Below are 22464 nucleotides of genomic sequence, written 5' to 3'. Positions count from 1 at the left end.
ACAAACCGCTGAGCAGGTGGATGACGTCACCGCGCACCTGTCACTCATAAAGCGGCGGAGTCTCGGCCACGCCTCGTCTTTAAGAAACGCAAGCATGCTTCCTATTGTTGGAATTTTGAAGAATATGTAAGAAATAATTCAATATTTATCGTTGTGAAAATGTTTCTGTCGCCGAGGTTAAACAGCTCTGAATGTTTTCAGGAACTCCTTAGAGTTTTCATTCATCTTTTTCTTACTCGTGCCTCATACTATATCTTTGGGTGAGTAGCAGCTGCATCCATTATTTAAACTACAAAAAACAAACAAACAAAAAAACAAACAAAAAAAAACCCCTGGAAATAATCAGGAAGATTTGGAGATTTTTTCTATTGTTTATTTCAGGACTCTGTGAAGATATTTCCTTCAACATATGCTGGATGGGGAAAAATAATGCAGTGGAAAGGTAAAATGTTTTCATATTTTTCTGCCAAGAGAAGGGTAAAGTTGCTCCAACACTCATTTGGCTTAAAATGAAAAATAATAATTTTAATAATAATTTTATTTTTTTTTTTAAATTTGCACTATAATCAGGTTGATCTTGCTTTTAGTGATTCATAGAGTTTGTTTAAATTTATTCTTCATTCTGCCATGTGCATTTGTCAATGTGCAGAGAAACATTTAAATCAGATTTTTAGAAAAAGATTTCTTTGGATTTTGTGATTGATGTTGTATTTGAGAGTGAGGCCTGTATTTTATTGTTCCTTCAGGCAGCATGTAAACATACGGCTCAATGGCACAGCACTACAGTCCATCGGAAAAGCTGGTAAATTAACTTTTCTGACAGTTCCTCACACTGTGGAAAACACACTAATACTTGAGGATGGAGGCTCCGTTAAGAGATGGACGTTCAGCATTACCCCAAGTAAGTCAACTGGCTTTAATCTTAATTATCTCTCTTTTATTTTCAGCTCATCCCAATTATTTGCATATCCTTAAAAATTATTCTCTTCATTTCAAGGGACAAAAACCATCAAAATCCGAGGCTTACACAGACCCTTAAAACATCAGGTACCTCTGGCATATTAAGAGTTCAGTACGACTTCACACTCGCTGATGATCATAAATATTAAAACTGAATTGTTTGGCATGGATGTGAGTATGGATCTGACTTTGTGCAGGGCGTCATGCAGCTGTTGAATCCTACTGAAGTGTTTGCATGTGAAAACGGAACATTACTCTTCCACCAGCATGAAAACTTTACTCTTGCTATAGGTGAATTTGACTTTTGATTTTTTTTTTTCTCTCCATCCTGACACGCTGGCTACTTTCTGCAGACATCTGTGATAAAGCAGCAAAACAAATGACTTATGTCTAATGTGCACAATGACTTGGATAGGAAGAGCGCCTTATGAAACCAGTCTCTGTTAGATCCTTGGATCAGTCGTGATGCTGACCTTCTGGATCTTCCCTATAATGCTTTGAAGGTGCCATAATGTCTATAAACGTGAACTGCCAATTTTCAAAGGAATCACTGTGTGCAGGATAATTTTATCTTTCCCTTAGGCTAAATTACAAGTTGTGGTTTTATGTTAAATGTCCCCAAAGTCCCACATTTGTCAGCATGTAGAAACTCAGTGATTACAACAAAAACAAGGTTTCTCGGAATTTCCAGATCTGCGGATGAAGGTCGGCCGTCAAACAAGCCCAGGTCTAAATATTACTTTTTTTATACATGATATCATGAATATTTCCCATTGCTGGATGTGAAACATAACACTACTAATACTAGATGTTGTTGCATTAACATAGCACATTTAACTACTGATCTGTATCAGTCTGTAGTAGTGACTGAAGTGCTAACTGTACCCTTAGCAAAAAGTAGTATACTTAAAGTTCATTTTATTAAGTATGCTTCAGTATAAGTATAGAAAGTATACTACAGACCGTGTACTGTTAGTATACTAGAACGTACACAAATTTAATACTGTTTTGGACTAAATTGGAACATTTCAAGTTTATAAAAGTATATTTTAAAGTTCGTTTTAAGTTTGCAAAAGTACACTTTAAAGTATACCACAAGCACACTCATCTACATACTATCAATGTACACAGTATATCCCTCTCCTATGCTTAAAGTATACCACAAGTGCACTTATCGATATACTGCCATTGTACTAGTTGTATACTTTGAGTCCCTATTTTTAGTTGATCGTATACTTAAAGTATACTGTTATACACATTGGTTATTTTACTTTTTATACTTTAATTTTGCTTGGCATATTACTTGTAGCTTACTATTTATATACTGAAAATATACTCCTTAAAGTATTCTTAAAGTTTAGTCATACTGTATGTACACAAGAGTGTGATGCATTTAAAAAATCACAAGACAGAATGTTGAAAACAAGTTTGATATATTTTCAAACATTTCAAAAACAAAGACCCATGAAATCAAGTCCTTCCTTTGTGGAGTAAATTAAAGAAAAAAAATGCATGTAAAATGTTAACATAATGGTCTCTCCAAGATCAAGTCCTTATTTGTAAAAATGTAAACATAGTGTCTTCAACTGAGAACTAAAGTCCTTCCTTGTCAAAAAAGGTAAAAGAAAAGTGTGAACCTTTGGAACCAAAAATAAATAACTACATAGAAATGGTGATATTGTGTATGTGGAAAAAGTTTTAGATCTTTGAGTTCATCTCATACAAAATGGGAGCAAAACCAAGTGTTGCGTTTATATTTTTGTTGAGTGTACATCACATCTCCCCCCCACCCCCAATTTGACCTGTTTATCAGTTACATATTGACCTATATTGATTCCTTTAAATGTTGGAAGCTGATCTTTTAAAGCAATGCACAAGAATTGCAAACTACCCCACAAGTACAGATTGTCATGTTGTTTTGTCCAATCCATGTGTTTTCTTACTGCGCCATCTTGAGGCCAAAATAACAACTTGCTCTCAAGTTTTTCAGAACAGCACATGTTCCTTCAATCCCAGGTTCAATACCAGTTCTGCCTGTGGAGCTGCTCTCGATTCATGCAGTGTTTGTATGACTGACACTGAACTTTACAGGCCACACTAAACGCCTCCCTGTCAAACTTGAGTCACGGAGTACCTCCATGTTGCTGATCTCGTGGGTGGACCAGCGTCCAGCTGAGCCAGATGTCCCCAGCAGTCACACTGTGACCCTCTACCGCACCGAACTGGACTCCTATAACATGCAGGGCATGGACAGTACCACCCACAACCACTACCGCTTCACCGCTCTGGACTCATGCAGCAAATATGTGGCGTGTGTGGAGATCGCAGGAACTCACTCGCTCAGCTGCATCTCAACTATCACAGGTAACAATGATCCCATCCAACAAGATGAGCAAGTTCTTTGTATTTTGATTTAAAGGGGTCATACTGTACACATTACAGCAACAAAACACAAGTTGCCAGGTATCTTTAAAAGGGATATTTAGGTGAGTAGGCAAAAAGTACCCAGTAGTCTCTGAGCTAACGCATCAGAAGATGCTTCTTTTGTATGTACCAGCTTTTGCACCTGTTTCTTTAAATGAGAATGAGCTCTTTCTGTAACAAACGAGGCCGGAGTGAGTGGACAACCAATCTGTTGGTGTGTCTCACAAAACATGGACATACATGGACTGGATTTATGGTAAAGTTGTAGAAATCAGTGGCTTCAGTGCCTTTGTTTGCAGACGATGCTGTGATCTTTGCAGATTCTCTTCCTGAATTAATACTCTACCTGCAGCACCTGAGAAACAGTGAGGAGTCAAGATTGTCTGAGTTTGCTATTGTCCTAGTTTAAGACTAAGATACCGGCTTTAAATGACTTCTAGATTCAGCCATCAGAAGTCTATCTAGAATTAAACAGAAAGCATCAGTGCTGACATTTTGGTCATATTGTGCAATTTTATGGGCATGATCCAGCATGTAGGTTGAAGACTCCAACAAGGAGAGGTGACAACGTTTATTTAGGGGAGGTGATGGTCTAGTGACTAAGCATTGGGCTTCAGACCAGAGGATCCTCTGTTCAAAACCCAGCCAGACTGGAAAATCAATAAGGGCCCATGGCCATGGTCCTTAATTCTCGAGTTGCTCCCGGTGTGTAGGGAGCACCTTGCATGGCACCACCCTGACATCGGAGTGTGAATGGGTGAATGTAAGGCATAATTGTAAAGCAGTTTGAGCTTCTGATGCAGATGGGACAGCGTTATATAAATGCAGTCAACTTATGCAACTGTATATCTCATCCTTGACTCTAAAGCAATAATTTCTCAAATTTTGAAAAAATGGCACCTCATAGCTTTTGCATGACTGTTTTGTTATTTTTACTTTTTAGTTATCCAAAGTTTAATACTATATTGCATGTCTTTATAGCTATATTATTGCTGCTTCAGTTACTTTACTTTTATCCCTAAATGTGTTTATTATTTTTGCCTTACTTTCAGACCCAGATGTGCCTAAGTTCTTCCATGTGACCACCTGGAACACCAGCCACATATCAGTGACTTGGGACTGCCCCAACAACCTCAAGTTGTCCCTCTTCCTCCTCACTGTCTTCTTCCTCAACGGAACAGATCACATCACAGAGGAGTTACTCTTCTGGCATCAGGAAGGCGATCTGGTTTTTACTTTATCTGACTTGCCGCCCTGCAGCAGGGTTAACTTTGGCCTGCAGACAGTTTGCCAGGCTGGGGTGGAGTCCCGCTATAGCAACATGGTCCTCATTGACGGAAACTCTGGTGAGAACCTCAAGGATTAACTGGACTCAATTAACTGTTGGCTGCCTCTCCATAGGAACGTTTTATTAACTGACTAGATAAGTATTATTGACCTTCACCCCATTGATAGAGATTTAAGTCCATTTTAAATCCAATTTACATCTATACAGCACCAAATCACAGCTCAAGTCACCTCCAGGTATCACATGTGAGCCCATCCATGGAAAAACTCCCTCACAAACCAGACCCCGTGGGGTGACCATCTGCTTTGGCCATACTAAGAAAACAATACAGAATTGTCAGAACATGCAGTAATAGAAATGGTGCTGGTAAATGACAGTTGACTGATACATGGACTGAAAGGATAACCCAGGACATTCCTCACTTCCACCTCGAACCCAAATGTTGCTCCAAACATCCATCTGATCACAATATTTCAGGTATCGTTTGCTTTATCACATTTCACAAAGGCCATATTTTTGATACTTGAAACTGGCTCCACATGAGTAACACATAGAAAATAAAATTACTACAAAGAGGGATTCTAATCAAAAACCACATGCCAAGAATTTAGCAAGGACACACATGGTCAAGATGTAATGTTTGTACACACACACACACACATATAAGAGAGAGAGACTTACAAGACTGATGATGACCAGAGTCGATGTCTGGAGTGTGTCACGAAAGCCGTATGGAAGACGATGTGCAACAAAAAGAAAACTTTGACTGGCTTGAAATGAGGAACAAGAACCTTGTAAACTCAGCAAACCTGTTTACCAGGAACAAGTTTCAGTTTTGCCATCATCTGTTTTCACGGTTGGTTGTCTGTTCAGTGCACAAGTGACTGTCAGGACCAGGAAACATAGAACTGATGGTGATCATGGTGCTTAAAGTCAGGTCTGGTGGTCTACACCACAGAACTGCCTTGGGTCCTGGTTGGCAACTAAACCTTTGTCTAGATCAGAATATAGTAGTGTTTATTTTGGCACAGCAAAGCATTTTCCACTTTTGATTGTACATGTGACCAATCAAATTTTGACCTGTGATGATTTTAAAAAGCACCAGCTGCTAACCGATGTCCACTCTGTTGGTCAGTCCACTCCAGGATCGAGGCCTTGAGACAGACATTGTTCGGCCCCAATAACTACACCTTGAACTGGGAGGTGAGGAACGCCTCTTCTATCTCAGTGTTCAGAGTCTACCATGAGGGGGTGCTGCATGGTACTACATTCATCACCAGCTACACAGTAGGAGGGCTGCTGCCATGTGGTCGGTACCAGGTCAAGGTGGAGGCACTGTGTGGAAATGGCGTTGTCATGAACGTAAAGACGATCGTCGCCTACACAGGTACAATCAGTCTGACAGGAACACTGTTCTGAAAATGGGTACCTTTCCAGGACTTAATGTAGCTTGTAGCAGGAGAATTTATATGTAAAGACACAACTATTGAACCTTCCTTCCATCCATCCCATCCATTTTCTTCTGCTTTATCTGGAGTCGGGTCGCGGGGGCAGCAGCTCAAGCAAAGCTGCCCAGACCTCCCGATCCACACACACCTCCCCCAGCTCCTCCGGGGGAACCCCAAGGCGTTCCCTACTATTGAACCTTTTTTGTGTAAATTAAGTTCAAATAAATCAATGCTTACATTTTGGAATAAGTGACAATATACAGTATTTTCCTTCATCAGACTCTTCTCTGATTGGCCTCTGTATTCTTACTCTGTGCATCCAAAGGACCTCCTGGTGTGTTTGAGCTCACGCATCCATCTGATGACGTCACCGCTCCACTCGGTCTTTCTTTCATGAACATCACTACAGTGCAGAACGGCCATCTGACACAACCAGAGCTGGAAGATCGGACCATGAATGTTCTCGACGTGTGGGAGGAATGTGTTGATCAGTGGCAGTTGAAGACGTCTGCAGGCTTTCTTGTGCAAATTCATAGTTCCAATGGGGACCTCCAAGGTATCAAAAAAAAAAAAAAAAAGAAAAAGTTATTTGGACATTCTGAACAAACATCAGTCCAGCTGTACAGCAACAAAGATGTTGATGAAACATGAATGCAGAATAACAGCTGTCCATCAAAAGAAAATATAAGTTTAGTCTCATAATGCCACGTATTGACTTAAATTGATAGGTAAATGTGTCTAAATCAGTTGAAAGCTGGGTATTTCAGCACTTCATGTGTATAATGACCCTATTTGAAGGGTCAAAAGTAATTAGATTGCTAATCTTCTTATTAAAAAGTTTGCAGATAAAAGGTAAGTCTTATTGGCCCCATGGTCCACTGGTGCCCGCACTTATCCACAGATTCATGGGCGTGAAGCATGTAAGAGTCTACGACTCCCCCTGGAAGGTATGCCAGTTCAAGGCAGGTTAATTCCCTGTCCAAGGCCGGTAACCATTTCCAGCTAAATAGACTGGGACAATGGAGATGAAGACAGGTAGCAGGAGCCAGACTTGAACTCATGTCTCCATATTGGTAACCCAACTCCTCACATAATGTAATTAATTATGTTGTTGGTGTTGGGCTGAAACTGAGGATATTTGATGACTTTAATGTGCCTTCTTTTGGTTTTGTTGGTGTTATTGAATCAGAGTTAACCAGCTCGAGTCTCACGTTGGTGGTGCCGTGGCCGTTGTCTGAAGCTCTGCAGGATGAATCATCTGAACCTCGAGCTGGAATGGAGAAAATTGTCAAAAATAAAGTAAGTAAATTGTGCATGAAATGTGCCCGTCTTTGACAGGTTGCCATCTTAAAACCTTGTTTGCCTTCTTTCTGCAGTAAATTGTCTAATTTGGAAACAAAACTTGGTATCTGTGTCCAAGTTTTACAACCAGGAAGCACCAGTGCCTGATTTTATGAAGCAGTACTAAAATGCTTTGTGCATAGTCATCGTTGAGACTTGGTAGATTGGTAAATTTTGCATGAGATTTAAAAAATAACCAGGCTATGAGCTGTTTTAAGGTTCCTGTCTAGTCTTTGATGAAGGAAAGTCCAAGACTGAAGTTGTGAAGCAATTTTTATTTATTTATTTATTTTTTTAGATTTGGGATTGGATTATCCAGTGAGCGAACAACTCGAGAGTGTTCTGCAGATCTTGAAAATCAATCTCTTGACATAAGCGTTACCTCCTATGTCTTGAATGTGACAATTGCTGACATCTTGGTGCTGCACCAGGACTAATGCTATCTCTGTGGGTACTGCTTCATAAAACTGGGCCCTGGACCCTAAAGACTTGGATCTTCATTCTCCTACAAAAGCATCACCATGGTCAAAAACATGGCCTCTGTCCAGCAACTTCATGACCCCATAAGCTCTTATCAGGCATGACTTTATCTCAAAGACTGATAGCCCAGAGACATGAACATCACCATCAAGATAGCTGAATTCCTCTAAAACCTCAAATCAATATGTAGTCCAAACTGTGGCTGCTATGGTGACCTCAAGCAAAAACTGAAGCCACAGGCATCTCCATCAGCCCTAGAAAGGGTCGACCATCAGTTTGTGAAATATCTCAAAAGCAGCCCAGATGGTGCCATCATCCATATGGGTTTCTTTCATCAGTTTAGTTGGTTTGAGTTTGAAGATCTAAAAATGACATTATTCTGTGTTTCTCTTGTAGCTGCAAGACCTATTGGAAGGCTTTGATGGTCCAGTCCACATTGATCTGGTTGGCTTTGAACCTGCAGGCGAGACCTATAAAACAGAAATAGTGTTTGCATCTTTTAATGGATCCAAAACAGAAGCTGTGCCACTATCTGTTAAAGATCAGCTGGATTACATTCAGTCCTTGAACAGAAGTGACATCACCGTAGCCAATGGCATCATCTACTGGGACGGTTGGTGTCGGCAGGAGTCATTTGGACTCTCGCCATGAGGGGTTAATCTCACCTACATCCTTTTTCTTTCTCAGGTCCAGATCTTTGTTTATCCTCCAATAAAACTTTGTGTCCTCCTAATTCTCTGTGCATCAACACTTTGGGCTCCTACACCTGTTTATGCAAGCATGGATTCTATGATGTCAGTGCTACCCTGAAGCCACCTGCAGGTTCACATCCAGTTTGTAAAGGTACGGTGATGTCCCCCAGCAAACTCAAATATGGCTGAATTTTCTGTCATGCAGAGAAAATGTTGCAGATGTTTTGTCCACTACTGCCCGAATTCCCAAGGGGTATTGTGTCGTGGTGATTTCTGTCTGTCTGTCTCTGTCCCTCCCAAAAGGGGATTGGCTTTCTGAAATCAACTCCTCTCACACTTTTAGGAGGAATTTCGTGAAACTTGCTACAACTCCTTGTTATAACTTGGTAATGGACATATCATCATATCTTTCAAGTTTGGTCCATTTTACCAAATTTATGGCCCTTGATTAACAAATTTGGGCTCCATCAGTTTCATGCTTGGGTGCTTGCATTCTGAAATCAACTCCTCTTAGACTTTTAGATAGAATTTCATGTAACGTGGTACAAATCCTTGTTATAGGTTGATAATACGCATACAGTAATATTGTACAAGACTGACACATTTTGGCTCTTGATTAACAAACCTATACGGTAACAGGACAAAATCCCACTGGACAGAATCCCAACAGACAGAATCTCAACTCCTTATTACAAAAGTGGACAAAATTCCAGTCTAATGAATAAATATAAATGTAAAATATAATAGGGTTAGTGTACTACAGTAACGTAGTTGATACCTCTAAACAACTATGATGTCACCGCAACACAGTGCTCAGGTTTGGGCACCTGATAATCTCATCACTACTTTGAAAAAATTGAAACCTCTTAACCTCAACTGGCGGAACCCTCTGTCAGCGAGGTCTTCAACTCCCACCTCTGGGAGAGCTTCTCTCAGGTCCCGGGGGAGGTTGGAGACATGGAGTCCGAGTGGACCATGTTCTCCACCTCCATTGTTGATGCGGCTGCTCGTAGCTGTGGTCGCAAGGTCTCTGGTGCCTGTCGCGGTGGCAATCCCCGAACCCGGTGGTGGACACTGGAAGTAAGGGATGCCGTAAGGGAGTCCTACTTATCTTTGTTGGTAGGTGGGACCCCAGAGGCAGCTGACAGGTACCGGCAGGCCAAGCGTGCCGCAGCCCGTGTGGTCGCAGAGGCAAAAACTCGGGTCTGGGAGGAGTTTGGGGAGGCTATGGAGGAGGACTATCGGTCGGCCTCGACGAGATTCTGGCAAACCATCCGACGCCTCAGGAGGCGGAAGCAGCTCTCCACCAGCACTGTTTACGGTGCGGGTGGGGAGCTGTTGACCCTGACTGGGGATGTTGTCGGGCGGTGGAAGGAGTACTTCGAGGATCTCCTCAATCCCATCGTCACATCTTCCGAAGAGGAAGCAGAGACTGGGACTCAGAGGCGGACTCATCCATTACCTAGGCCGAAGTCACCAAGGTGGTTAGAAAGCTCCTTGGTGGCAAGGCTCCTGGGGTGGATGACACGCCTCTGCAACATCGCGTGGCGATCGGGGACAGTGCCTCTGGATTGGCAGACCGGGGTGGTGGTCCCTCTGTTTAAGAAGGGGGACCGGAGGGTGTATTCCAACTATAGGGGGATCACACTCCTCAGCCTCCCCGGTAAGGTCTATCCCAGAGTACTGGAGAGGAGAATTCGACCGATGGTCGAACCTCGGATTCAGGAGGAGCAGTGTGGTTTTCATCCTGGTTGCGGCACACTGGACCAGCTCTACACGCTCCATCGGGTGCTCGAGGGTTCATGGGAGTTTGCCCAACCAGTCCACATGTGTTTTGTGGATCTGGAGAAGGCGTTCGACCGTGTCCCTCGGGGCACCCTGTGGGGAGTGCTCCGGGAGTACGGGGTCCGGGATCCTTTGTTAAGGGCTATCCGGTCCCTGTACGACCGCAGCAGGAGCTTGGTAGTAAGTCAAACCTGTTTCCAGTGCACGTTGGCCTCTGCCAGGGCTGCCCTTTGTAACCGGTTCTGTTCATTATTTTTATGGATAAAATTTCTAGGCGCAGCCAGGGTGTAGAGGGGGTCTGGTTTGGGAACCACAGAATCTCATCTCTGCTGTTTGCGGACAATGTGGTTCTGTTGGCTTTGTCAAATCAGGACCTTCAGCGTGCACTGGGGCGGTTTGCAGCCGAGTGTGAAGCATCCGGGATGAAAATCAGCACCTCCAAATCCGAGACCATGGTTCTCGACCGGAAAAAGGTGCTTTGCCCTCTTCAGGTCGGTGGAGTGTCCTTGCCTCACGTGGAGGAGTTTAAGTATCTCCGGGTCTTGCTCACGAGTGAGGGACGGATGGAGCGTGAGATCGATAGACGGATCGGTGCAGCATCTGCAGTGATGCGGTCGTGGTGAAGAGAGAGCTGAGTAGGGGGGCAAAGCTCTCGATTTACTGATCGATCTATGTTCCAATCCTCACCTATGGTCATGAGATTTGGCTCATGACCGAAAGAATGAGATCGCGAGTACAAGCGGCCGAGATGAGTTTCTTCCGCAGGGTGGCTGGGCGCTCCCTTAGAGATAGGGTGAGAAGCTCGGTCACTCGGGAGGAGCTCGGAGTCGAGCCGCTGTTCCTCCACGTCGAAAGGAGTCAGTTGAGGTGGCTCGGGCATCTTTTCCGGATGCCCCCTGGACGCCTCGCTGGAGAGGTGTTCCGGGCACGTCCCACTGGGAGGAGGCCCCGGGGAAGACCCAGGACACGCTGGAGGGACTACATCTCTCAGCTGGCTTGGGGACGCCTTGGGGTTCCCCCAGAGGAGCTGAGGGAGGTGTGTGTGGATCGGGAGGTCTGGGCCGCTTTGCTTGAGCTGCTGCCCCCACGACCCGACTCCGGATAAAGCGGAAGAAAATGGATGGATGGATGGAAACCTCTTAACAAGTGAGATGGGACTTTAGAATGAGACTGGGATTTTGTGCATTTTTGTAATAAGGGGTTGGGATTCTGTCCACTGGGATATTGTTATGGATTCAACCTAGACACTGCCATTTTCTTGAGTTAGTACCTGCATTCTGAAATCAACTCCTCACATATTTAAGATGACTTTTGTGAAAATTGGTACAAGTCTTTGAAATGTTATCAGAATGTAGCCAACACTTTTACCAGCGGAGGATATTGTGCTCTCAGAGCACTCTTGTTTACTTTGCATTTTAAGGCTGAATTTAAGGGCTTTCTCATCAGATTCTATTCTAGCAGCTGCAGCTCCAACATTTGTTTGATGGGTGTTGCAAACGTTTCCTGATGTCTGCACTGAAAATCACATCTTTCTCCAGAGAAAGGCCTCTTCAGCCAGTGTCGGGATAAAGTGATGACCGGCGGTATAGCAAAACCATATCTGATGTCTTACGTCGGGGGAAAGGTCGACGTGGTGCTGAATGATGGGCGATGCCTGCCCGGTGAAAACGAGATGTTCTACTATTTTAACATGTCACGCGAAACCTCTGACTATGGAACCAGGAGGCAGGTGAGAGAACACACTCAGCTGGTAGTTAGTGGCTAAATATGTGCTTACAAAGCACAATTTTTGTCTGAGTTTATGAAACCTTGAAAATGTATAGTGTGCTTGAAGAGAGATGGTTTTCTGTGTAGGTAGCATTTGGGTAATAAATATTCTCCAACAGCTGCAAGATGAAAAGGTTTATAAATGTACGCTTTTCTGTTGTCAAAATTAACCTACAAAAACACCTAGAATCGTACCAAAGGGAATATTTTAGATTCACATTCCAAGTGTTGTTCCTCATGTGAGGTTTGGTTTGACTCTTTTCTTTGAAAAGATACATTGAATGCCATTTTACACATTGTGTCTGCCAATGTGTATTTTCTATGCAAGGATTTTGTCAATTGCTTATTGTGCAACACTCCCTCTGTGCTCTGAGCTTTTTTGTTCCCCATTTAAATTCTCACTCTGGCCATGTGTGCATGCAAATCCTGTTGTGTGAATCACACACACACACACACACACACACACACACACACACACACACACACACACACACACACACACACACACACACACACACACACACACACACACACACACACACACACTTTTAAGACTGTGTTTGGACTAAAATCCACATTTGTTCAGAACTGCTGATCGTTCTGCTCCATGTGTAGGAGAGAGTGTTGAGGAGGAGTGGCCGAGGAGGAACACTTTTTTTTCCCTCCTGGATTCACTTTAAGACAATTGCAGAAAAATAATTAATAGCACTTTTTAAAGTGTCTCTCTGTCTTGTTTCTGTCTGATTTAGCCATAAACAGCTGTATGAATACTGTAATGAAGCTGATGCTTCTGCTACCAGTAGGGTTCAGTGGAATGCAGAGTGGTGCCAAATGCAGCATTTCTCCGGGTCTTCGTTTTCCCTTTGTTTTGCACAAATTGAGTTAACGAAATGCATTTGTCTGTCTCTGCCCAGGTGAACAAAACACACATTGTGTTCCAAAATACACTGACTGTTACTTTGAGCGAAGACCAAACCATCAGCCGGCGGGATTTGAAAGTTATCTGGAAGTGCATCTACCCACGGCATTATGTCCATAATGCTAAAGTCAATGTGGATTTGGAGTGGTGAGAGAAATCACTGGTTGAATAATCTTAAAAATAAAATAGCCTCTGAGTTCTATACCCACCCTTGATTATTGCAAGGAACCCCCCCTTCTTTTCTGAACATAATTGTTAAACTCTCTGTTGCTTTAGGCTCATTTCATTTTCTGTGGTGGAGTTGAACTCGTCCCTGGAGCTCAGCCTCTCCATGACTTTATACAGTAACGTGTCCTACACACACCAGTACCAGGACACTGTTGTTTTAGGGCATGGGGACACCCTGTTCCTCCAGGTGGCACTTCTAACCAACAGCTCTTTTGCCGCAGACGTGGTCCTGCAGGTGGAGTCATGCTGGGCGACTGAGAGTACCGACCCACAGGATACTGTGCAGGGCATTTTCCTTCAAGATGGGTATGTCAAAATGTACCGGTAAAGTGTTCTGACAGTTGGTCCTTGCTTACATTAAGGTTGAGACGAATGTTTTAACACTTCAGCCACATGGGGTGTGCAGCCAGTACATTCTGAATGCCGATCCCAAACCCGGAAAAATGAGGGTTGTGTCAGGAAGGGCATCCGGAGTAAAACAAGCCAAAATAAACATGCAGAGTACAAATCAAATTTCTATACCGGATCAGTTGAAGCCCGGGTTAACAATGCCCATCACCAGTGCTCAACAGAGTGCCAGCAGAAACTGGGCTACTGCTCGGTGTAGAAGAGGAGAATGTGTCCAGACATAAGAGGAAAACTAAAAGGGTTTAATTGAGAGACAGGACTTTGAATGTTGGCAGTATGACTGGTAAAGGGAGAGAGCTGGCTGACATGACGGAGAGGAGAGAGGTAGACATATATGTATTGTGTGTGGAAGGGAAGTAAGGCCAGGAAAATAGGCAACGAGTTCAAGTTGTATAATCATGGTGTGGATAGGAAGAGACATGGTGTTGGGGTCATTTTAAAGGAAGAGTATTTTAAGAGTGTGTTGGAGGCAGTGTTGCCACAGTTACTTTGAAAAAGTAATCCAATTATTAATTACTCCTTGAAAAAGTAACTTAGTTACTTTACTGATTACTCAATTGGAAAAGTAACTATGTTAGATTACTAGTTACTTTTTTAGTTACTTCCCCAGCTGCCAACAACAACCCCCTGCCATCTCAACATGACAATGATACTTGTTTTGCCAAAACTCACTTTATAGTCACCCTTTCTTGACTTCAATGAAAATAAATACTTGTTTTATAAAAAGTAAAATAAAGACCTCGTTCTTGACCTCATATTTAACTGTTGACAGCACTGTAACCGTAAAACTTGCAATTTCTAACCTACATTGTTTATAAATGTAACTATTAAATTCTTTCTAATATTTTTCTAACATTTAAATTCTCTCTAAACATTTTACTTGTCGAAATTATTATTATTTTAAGTAGTATTAGTAGTTGTAGTAAAAAAAAAACAGCTTCAAAACTGGACCTTTAATCTAGGGGTGTTGTGGGGGGGGCACATCCCTGCCCCCCCACGACATAAAAATGTCTTTGTAAAGCTCAGTGCAGGTGTGCATCATAGCTGCTGCAGAAAATCGCGGATGAAAAGCTCACAGCTCGCTTAAAGTGGGCAGTTCAGTCAAACCCCGACCTCTTGCCCACGGACCAAGTTTAATGCTGCTATCGACCCACAATGCAAAAATAATAGTAACGCACAGTGACTTGGAGAAGTAACTTTAATCTGATTACTGATTTGGAAAGATTAACGTGTTAGATTACTCGTTACTAAAAAAAAAGTGGTCAGATTAGAGTAACGCGTTACCGCCATCACTGGTTGGAGGTTAAGTGAGTGTCTGAGTGTGAAGTTGTAAATTGAAGGGGTGATGATTTACAGCAAGCTGAACAAGTAGTTGAATAGTACAGAAGGAGAAAAGGACTTGTACCGATTGGCCAGACAAAGAGACCGAGCTGCAAGCATGTGCAGCAGGTTATGATGGTAAAAGATGTGTTGAGAAGGTGGAGGGAATATTTTGAGGAGCTGATGAATGATAAATGGTAAATGGACTGCATTTATATATTGCTTTTCCATCTGAATCAGAAGCTCAAAGCACTTTACAATGATGCCTCGCATTCACCCATACACACTCAGAGGGAGGACATGCAGGTGGTTGATGTGACAGAGGAAGATACAGAGGACAGGGTGAGATGGAAACGATTGATCTGCTGTGGCGATCCCGAATGGGAGCAGCCTAAAGAAGAAGTAAAAGATGTCACTTTGGGCCATTATGACTCAATCGGTTTTGTTTTGTTTTTCCTTCAACCTACAATTGAGTATTGATGCATCCTTGAGCAAGGTCCTGAATCTGAGACACTGCTTGACCTTGAGGTGCAATATCCTCATCAAATCCAAAGAAAGGTGCCTAAAATAAAATGTGATATTGTCTTGGGATCCTCCAGGTGTCCTGTCGACTCTACGTTCCATTGGCTGTCCATTAATGGCAATGAGCAGAAAAGCAGGTTTTCCATCCACATGTTCAACATGCCCAAAGGATTGCCCATCTACTTTCACTGCCTGGCCCACATATGTGGCCACCATGAAGACTGTACAAAGGTAAACTGATGAGTCACTGCAAGTGTGATAAATGTGCTAATGTTTTTGATAATATACCTGTTGAGCTACTGCAGTTAAAAGGTTTAGTCCCTTTTGAGTAAAAATGAAACAAAGCTTAAGTTGTGAACAAGGTGTACTTATGTAACAGTGTAATTCCTTTACATTCAAGTGAAGGATTCCTAATAATAATAATAATATTGATAATGATAATAATGATGATGATGATAATGCATTTTATTTGACACCTTTCTTAGCACTCAAGGACACCACACAGAAATAACATAAAATAAATTAAAATGCATAAGAAATTTAAAACTGATTAAAATTACATTGTTCTATTGACCAAATAGAAAAAACAGTCTTTAACAGATGGGTTTTGAGTTTGGATTTGAAAAGTGGGAGAGAGTTTATATTTCTGTGGACATGTGGTAATGAGTCTGTCTTACATGGGGGGGGGGGGGGGGGGGGGGGGGCTGTTATACCAACAAGATCATCAATATTTGCCCCTTTTTTAAAACTATTTGGAATTTTGACCCCACAAGGGTTAAAATACAGCAAGAAGACACCGTGACACACTTTCTGTGACAGTTATTTTCAAACGACGTGGGGAGTTTTCTGAGTTTGAATTGCGAACTTGGTCAGAACCAGCACCATGGAGACCTTACAATAGAGAGCGCTCACACACATGTGTGTGCATCAGAATTATTCAGTGACGAGATTAACATTTTAATCATTGTGTAGCTTTGTTAGACTCTGCTGGATTGTTTTGTTTTTAAGCTGCAAGGCAGAAATTCCAAGTTCCCAGTTGACACTGAATGCAGCATCTACTTCAAACCTTGCACCTGTGCTTCCTCTGTGTCATCTGCCAGTTCTTACAATATTTCCACAGAATCCAAAATGCAGCGCAGTGTAGAAAATCTACATCCAGGGTCGATGTGGGTTACGTGGGTAACAAATTGTAGGATTCTCATCAAACTGAATGGTACACCAGAAGAAGCAAAAGTTATGGTGGTGAGAAATATAGAAGAGCTTGACAAATATAACTGAAAGATAAAGGTAACAATGTGAGACTCTATACACCACCATGAACATTACAACAAACATATTCACACCAAAGAACAACAAAGATACAGATTTGTTACAGAGAATCTTACAATTTAAACAAAAGGAACTGGAAACATTTAAATATACTGAGCACAACACACAAGATCAGGAAAATGAAACTGACCCGGTCAACAACCTTCTTGTTTCAATAAATATGAACTGTGATTACTATACACAAGACCAGTATACAAATGTTACGACTTCGGACGACAAATTGTCAATCATACATTTCAACAGCCGAAGTTTGTACACTAATTTTAACTCTATAAAGGAATATTTGCAACAGTTTATATCACCATTTAGTATTATTGCCATATCAGAATCCTGGTTACAAAAGGAAAAAGGTATTGATTTTGATTTAGAAGATTATGAGTTGCATTATGTAAACAGGAAATACAAAACAGGAGGTGGTGTTGCATTATATATTCATAAAACAATTCAGTTTACGGTTGTAGAAAGTATGTCAGTAACAATAGATGGAGTAATGGAATGTCTGACAGTCGAAATAGACAACAAAAAGAGGAAAAATATTATTGTAAGTTGTGTATATCGGTCACCTGGTTCAAGTATTGACATTTTTAATGAACAAATGGAAAAAATGTTCTCGGAAATAAGTACTAAAAATATATTTGTCTGTGGGGATTTTAATATAGATCTTTTGAATCCTGAAAAACTGAAATCAATAGATGCTTTTTCTGACACAATGTATAGTATGTCCCTTTATCCAGCAATTACAAAACCAAGTAGAATAACATCTCACAGTGCCACAATAATCGATAATATCTTTACGAATATTATTGAAAATCAAGTTATAAGTGGCCTGTTCATATGTGATATCACTGATCACTTACCTGTTTTTATTGTTTATGACTGTGACCTTAAAAAAACTAATCATGACAGAGAAGTAGTCCATAAACGAATAAGAACAGAAGAAACAATAAATGCCTTCAACAGCAGTTTAAGTATACAAGACTGGAGTATAGTCTACAGTGAGTCAGATGTAGATGGTGCATATAGCAATTTTATAGATATTTTCTGCACGTTGTATAAAAAACATTGTCCCCTTAAAGAATACTATAAAAATAAAAGATACAATAAATGTCCTTGGCTAACTAAAGGAATATTAAAAGCCTGCAAAAAAAAACAGCCTTTATAAAAAATTTATTAATTCAAAAACAAAAGAAGCTGAAATAAGATATAAAGTATATAAAAACAAATTAACAGAAGTCATCCGAATAAGTAAAAAGTTGTACTATGATGAAATTCTACAAAAAAATAAAAACAACATCAAAGAAACTTGGAACATTTTGAACAACCTAATTAAACCAGGATCTTCCAATACAAGATATCCAGATTATTTTATTGATAAAAATGTTCATGATTACAACATGAATAATATAGTGAATGGTTTTAATAAATTTTTTGTACATGTTGGCCCTGATTTGGCAGCTGAAATCCCAAATCCAGGAATTCAGCAGTCTAATGAAACTATAAAAAGAAACATAAATTCAATTTTTCTTTCAGCAACAAATGAACAGGAAATAAAAGACATTGTTAATAAATGCAGAAACAAACTGTCTACAGACTGTCACGATATAGACATGGTATTAGTCAAAAAAGTCATCAACAACATTTCAAAACCTCTGACCTATATCTGTAATTTGTCATTCCAAACTGGATGTGTTCCGGAAAAAATGAAAATTGCAAAAGTTATACCACTGTACAAAAATGACAACAAACATATTTTTACCAATTATAGACCAATTTCTTTACTCCCACAGTTTTCAAAAATCCTAGAAAAATTGTTTGACTCTCGTTTGGAAAAATTCATAGAAAAATATCAGTTAGTAAACGAAGGTCAATATGGTTTTAGAAAGAAAAGAACCACTTCAATGGCTGTTATTGAGGCAATAGAAGAAATTACTAATGCATTGGACAGAAAAAGATATGCTGCTCGAATATTCATTGATCTTAAAAAAGCATTTGATACAATTAACCATTCAATTTTAATCAACAAATTAGAGAATTATGGTATCAGAGGAGTTGCAGGAAATTGGATAAAAAGTTATCTTACAGATAGGGTCCAATACGTGGAAATGGGAAATTACAAATCTGAATGTCTTGGCATTGCTTGTGGTGTCCCCCAGGGGGCAGTGTTGGGTCCCAAATTGTTTAATATGTATATTAATAACATTTTTAATGCATCTAGATCACTGAAACTAATATTATTCGCTGATGATACAAATATATTCTACAGTAGTGATAATTACAATGAACTTATAAATACTGTAAATGACGAACTAAGTAAAATAAAAAAATGGATGGACAGTAACAAACAAATTATCATTAAATTTAAATAAAACAAAAGCAATGATATTTGGTAATTATAAGGTTAAATCTAAATTACAAATATTTATAGACAGTGTCCAAATTGAAAACTCAGCTGAAAACAAATTTTTAGGAGTAATAATAGACAGTAAATTAACATGGAAAGCCCACATCAGACACATAAAAATGAAAATTTCAAAAAGCCTCTCTATTATGAATAAGGTAAAGCAATTTCTTGATCATAATGCACTCCGTACATTATACTGTTCTTTAGTTCTCCCATACTTAACATATTGTGTTGAAGTGTGGGGTAACAACTATCAATGTTCAACACAACCACTATTTATACTACAAAAACGAGCAATAAGGATCATACATAAAGTTGGATTTTTAGAACATAGCAATAATCTTTTTATGCAATCAAAATTGCTTAAATTTCATGATCTTGTAAAATATTCTACATTACAGATTTTATTTAAGGTATTTAACAAATCACTGCCAAGTAACATTCTAAAGTTCTTCTCAGTTAAAGAGTGTGTTCATAATCTTAGAGGTTTTGCCAAATTCACATTATTAAAAGTTAGAACCACTCGGAAAATTTTTTGTGTGTCTGTCTGTGGAGCAAAGTTATGGAATGGTTTGGACGTCAGACTCAAGCAATGCCAAAGCATTCATGAATTCAAGTCACATTATAAACAGAGGGTCTGGGGTCGGTATAGAATGATTGAGACTTAACAATAAAAGCCATTTTACATTCATGGCTCATGACTCTGTATCACAATTGTTGGTTTGTGCATTATATGTTTCTTTCTTTCATATGTTTGGTTCTTCATCATAATTGGTATTGTTGTCTCTTATCATTGTTGGTATGTTTTTTTATATGTTTGCTTTCTTACCGTAATTGGTATTGTTGTTTTCTTACCATTGTTGGTATGAGCATCATATGTTTGTTTTCTTTGCCATAACTGGTATCGTTGATTTCTTACCGTTGTTGGTATGTGCTTGTCGCTTGTTTATTATACTGGTATTGTTTTCTTGCTGCTGTTGGTATCTATTGTGGGAATTTACAAGTATTTAAATGTATTATTTTCTTAATTTTCTATCTAATTGACGGGAAGCAGCTATGCACTTTATGTTAAATTTGAATAAAGGGGTGGGATTAAATAAGTTTTCTTCCTCCCACTCCTTTTTGAGCAGATTCAATGTCCTGAGTTAATAGTAAATTCAGTTTTTTTGTTTTTTATGTTATTGTTAAATTGTTTTCTGTTTTTTTTTTTTTTTTTCTGTTTTCTGTATTTCTTATCCTCTGCTCAAATAAAATAGATGATGATGATGATGATGTAGAGACATCTGTGCGTGGGTTTGTTGAACTTGGGAATGTCGTTGCATGCCGATAAATACACGGCCCTTGACAGATCCTAGACGATCGGGGTCCGAGGACCTGCCGCAGCCTTCACAGCTGTTGGTTTACAAGCCTCCTCCCCTTGATCTGCTGTTGAGGACTTGTTGTTTCAGAGCCCTCCGGGTTAGCCGTGTCATGTTCAGGGTTCCTCTTGGACCTTCATTGTTACCGTAGTGGCCATGAGACACACAAGGTCCCAACAGTATTTCACCCCAACAGGCAATCTGCCACTTGATCAGTTACCCAGGTGTCATGAGGCAGGCGAGGGTTGGACTTTGACACCCAGAATCCAAATGAAACACTTGAACAGCAATAAATATAGCTGTCATTTTGCAGTATACGCTACAATAAAGTACTTTCTAATAACAGGTAAATGTAGTCAACTTTTAGGAAAAGTCAAGTGACTACACCTTTGAAGAGACTTGGTCCAGCAAGCATGTAGAAACCTTTAAACCTTATTGAAATACTGCACAAATCTCTTAAGATTTCTATGAATGAGAATCAGTCTTTCTGTTAAACTTTCAGAACTGCAGCCACCAGCAGCGCACCAAGAGGTCAACCAGCAAGATGGATGCTCCAAGTCAACAAGGAACCATTGTATCTGCTGGGCCCCTGGTGGTCATCGGGAGGGCGGAGTCGAGGGGCGGAGCTTCTCATTGTGAGTTTGTGGGTGAAGCTGATGCTGAGCAAAGATGTAACTGTGGCGTTTTAGTTAATGTGGTAATCTGTTCGGGCTGTTCCCAAGTGTTTGACCTAAGCAACATAGTAAAATGACCCTTTTTGTTTTTATGCAATTACATAGTTAGGAATTCTATAAAGATCTGTAAAAATGTTGCTTTAACACAGACTTCATATGGCTGTTTGTCACTGGCTCATAAAATTTTGTGTGTGTTTTTCTCTTTCGCTACAGGGGCAGATCACATGATGATGATTTTTGTCATTTCTGGTTCCATAGGATTTTTGGGTTTAACTTTACTCTGTATCAGTGCAACCAAAGCAGTCATGAGTTACTATGAACAGCTACGGATTCAATAAATTGCAGATGAAACTGTGTGTGTGTGTTTATTTTCCATAAATATTGACTGATTGTAGTTAAGTAAATGAAACCATTTCAAATTCAGCACATTTAATAAAGGGAACTCTCAAGAAAAGGTTTTTAAGGCATGATATGAAGCCATTTGGTATGGAAACGTATTGAATTCACTTGATAAATTTATTTGGTTTGTTTTTCTGAGTAATTATTTGTGTTTTTCTGAGTAATTTGTTTTTTGTCTGTTTTTCAGAATAATTATTTCTGTTTTTCTGAGTAATTTATTTTTTGTCTTTTTTGGAACAATTATTTCTGTTTTTCTGAGTCTTTGTTTTTTAGAGTATTTTTATGGTTGGTTTTTCATAGTAATTTTTCCTGATTTTTCTGAATATTTTGTTTCTTCTGCTTTTCGGACCAATTTTTTTCTGAGTTTAGAGAACATTTGATGACTCATTCATTGATAGCTGGATTTGATAAACGTGAAATTGTTCGGTTTAATCAAGTATAACTTTGATCTGGGTTTAGACATTGGGAGATTGTCTTGTCTTTAAGTCATATAGATGGTATTATCATTAGTTTAACTCTACGCACGCACTTGAGGACTATGTCAGGAAAAAAAAAAAAAAACTCCTATAAACAGGAAGGTAAAAACTTACCACGAAACAGAAAAAAAAAACCCTAAAACCTAAAAATAAACCGAACCTAACGAACAAACCTAAGAATAAATTACTCAGAAAAACAAACTAAAAAATAAATTACTCAAAAAAAAAACAAAAATAATGATTCC

The 22464-nt window shown here is 40.0% G+C and overlaps 2 protein-coding genes across 2 annotated transcripts in view; one reads left to right on the top strand and one right to left on the bottom strand.

Annotated features, from left to right (window-relative positions):
• Positions 1 to 5458, bottom strand: part of LOC117504225 (cAMP-regulated D2 protein) — a 33038-nt gene extending 27580 nt beyond the window's left edge. Inside the window, exon 1 of the mRNA XM_034163625.1 lies at positions 5354 to 5458. The gene's annotated coding sequence lies outside the window, so the exon portion shown is untranslated. The remainder of the gene's footprint in view (positions 1 to 5353) is intronic.
• On the top strand, positions 363 to 21688 carry LOC117504462. Its single transcript, XM_034163931.1, has 17 exons — positions 363 to 442; positions 747 to 901; positions 998 to 1047; positions 1158 to 1251; positions 3052 to 3324; positions 4437 to 4730; positions 5808 to 6059; positions 6446 to 6676; positions 7310 to 7419; positions 8338 to 8554; positions 8629 to 8784; positions 11957 to 12147; positions 13100 to 13251; positions 13381 to 13638; positions 15660 to 15813; positions 21173 to 21305; positions 21558 to 21688. The coding sequence occupies exons 1-17, from the start codon at positions 417 to 419 to the stop codon at positions 21680 to 21682; spliced, it is 2871 nt and encodes a 956-aa protein (XP_034019822.1). The 5' UTR covers positions 363 to 416; the 3' UTR covers positions 21683 to 21688.
• Positions 21689 to 22464: the final 776 nt, after the last annotated feature.

This window comes from Thalassophryne amazonica, chromosome 22 (genome assembly GCF_902500255.1).
Source record: "Thalassophryne amazonica chromosome 22, fThaAma1.1, whole genome shotgun sequence".
Classification (NCBI taxonomy): domain Eukaryota; kingdom Metazoa; phylum Chordata; class Actinopteri; order Batrachoidiformes; family Batrachoididae; genus Thalassophryne; species Thalassophryne amazonica.
The sequence above is the reverse complement of the archived record's forward strand: the minus strand, read 5'-3'. Positions and strand labels throughout refer to the sequence as shown.

Coding starts and splice junctions, on each gene's coding strand:
- LOC117504462 (XM_034163931.1), top strand. CDS start 417: ATGGGGAAAAATAATGCAGTGGAAAG. Junction 6,677..7,309: donor TTCCAATGGGGACCTCCAAG/GTATCAAAAAAA, acceptor TTATTGAATCAG/AGTTAACCAGCTCGAGTCTC. Junction 8,555..8,628: donor TGGCATCATCTACTGGGACG/GTTGGTGTCGGC, acceptor TTTCTTTCTCAG/GTCCAGATCTTTGTTTATCC.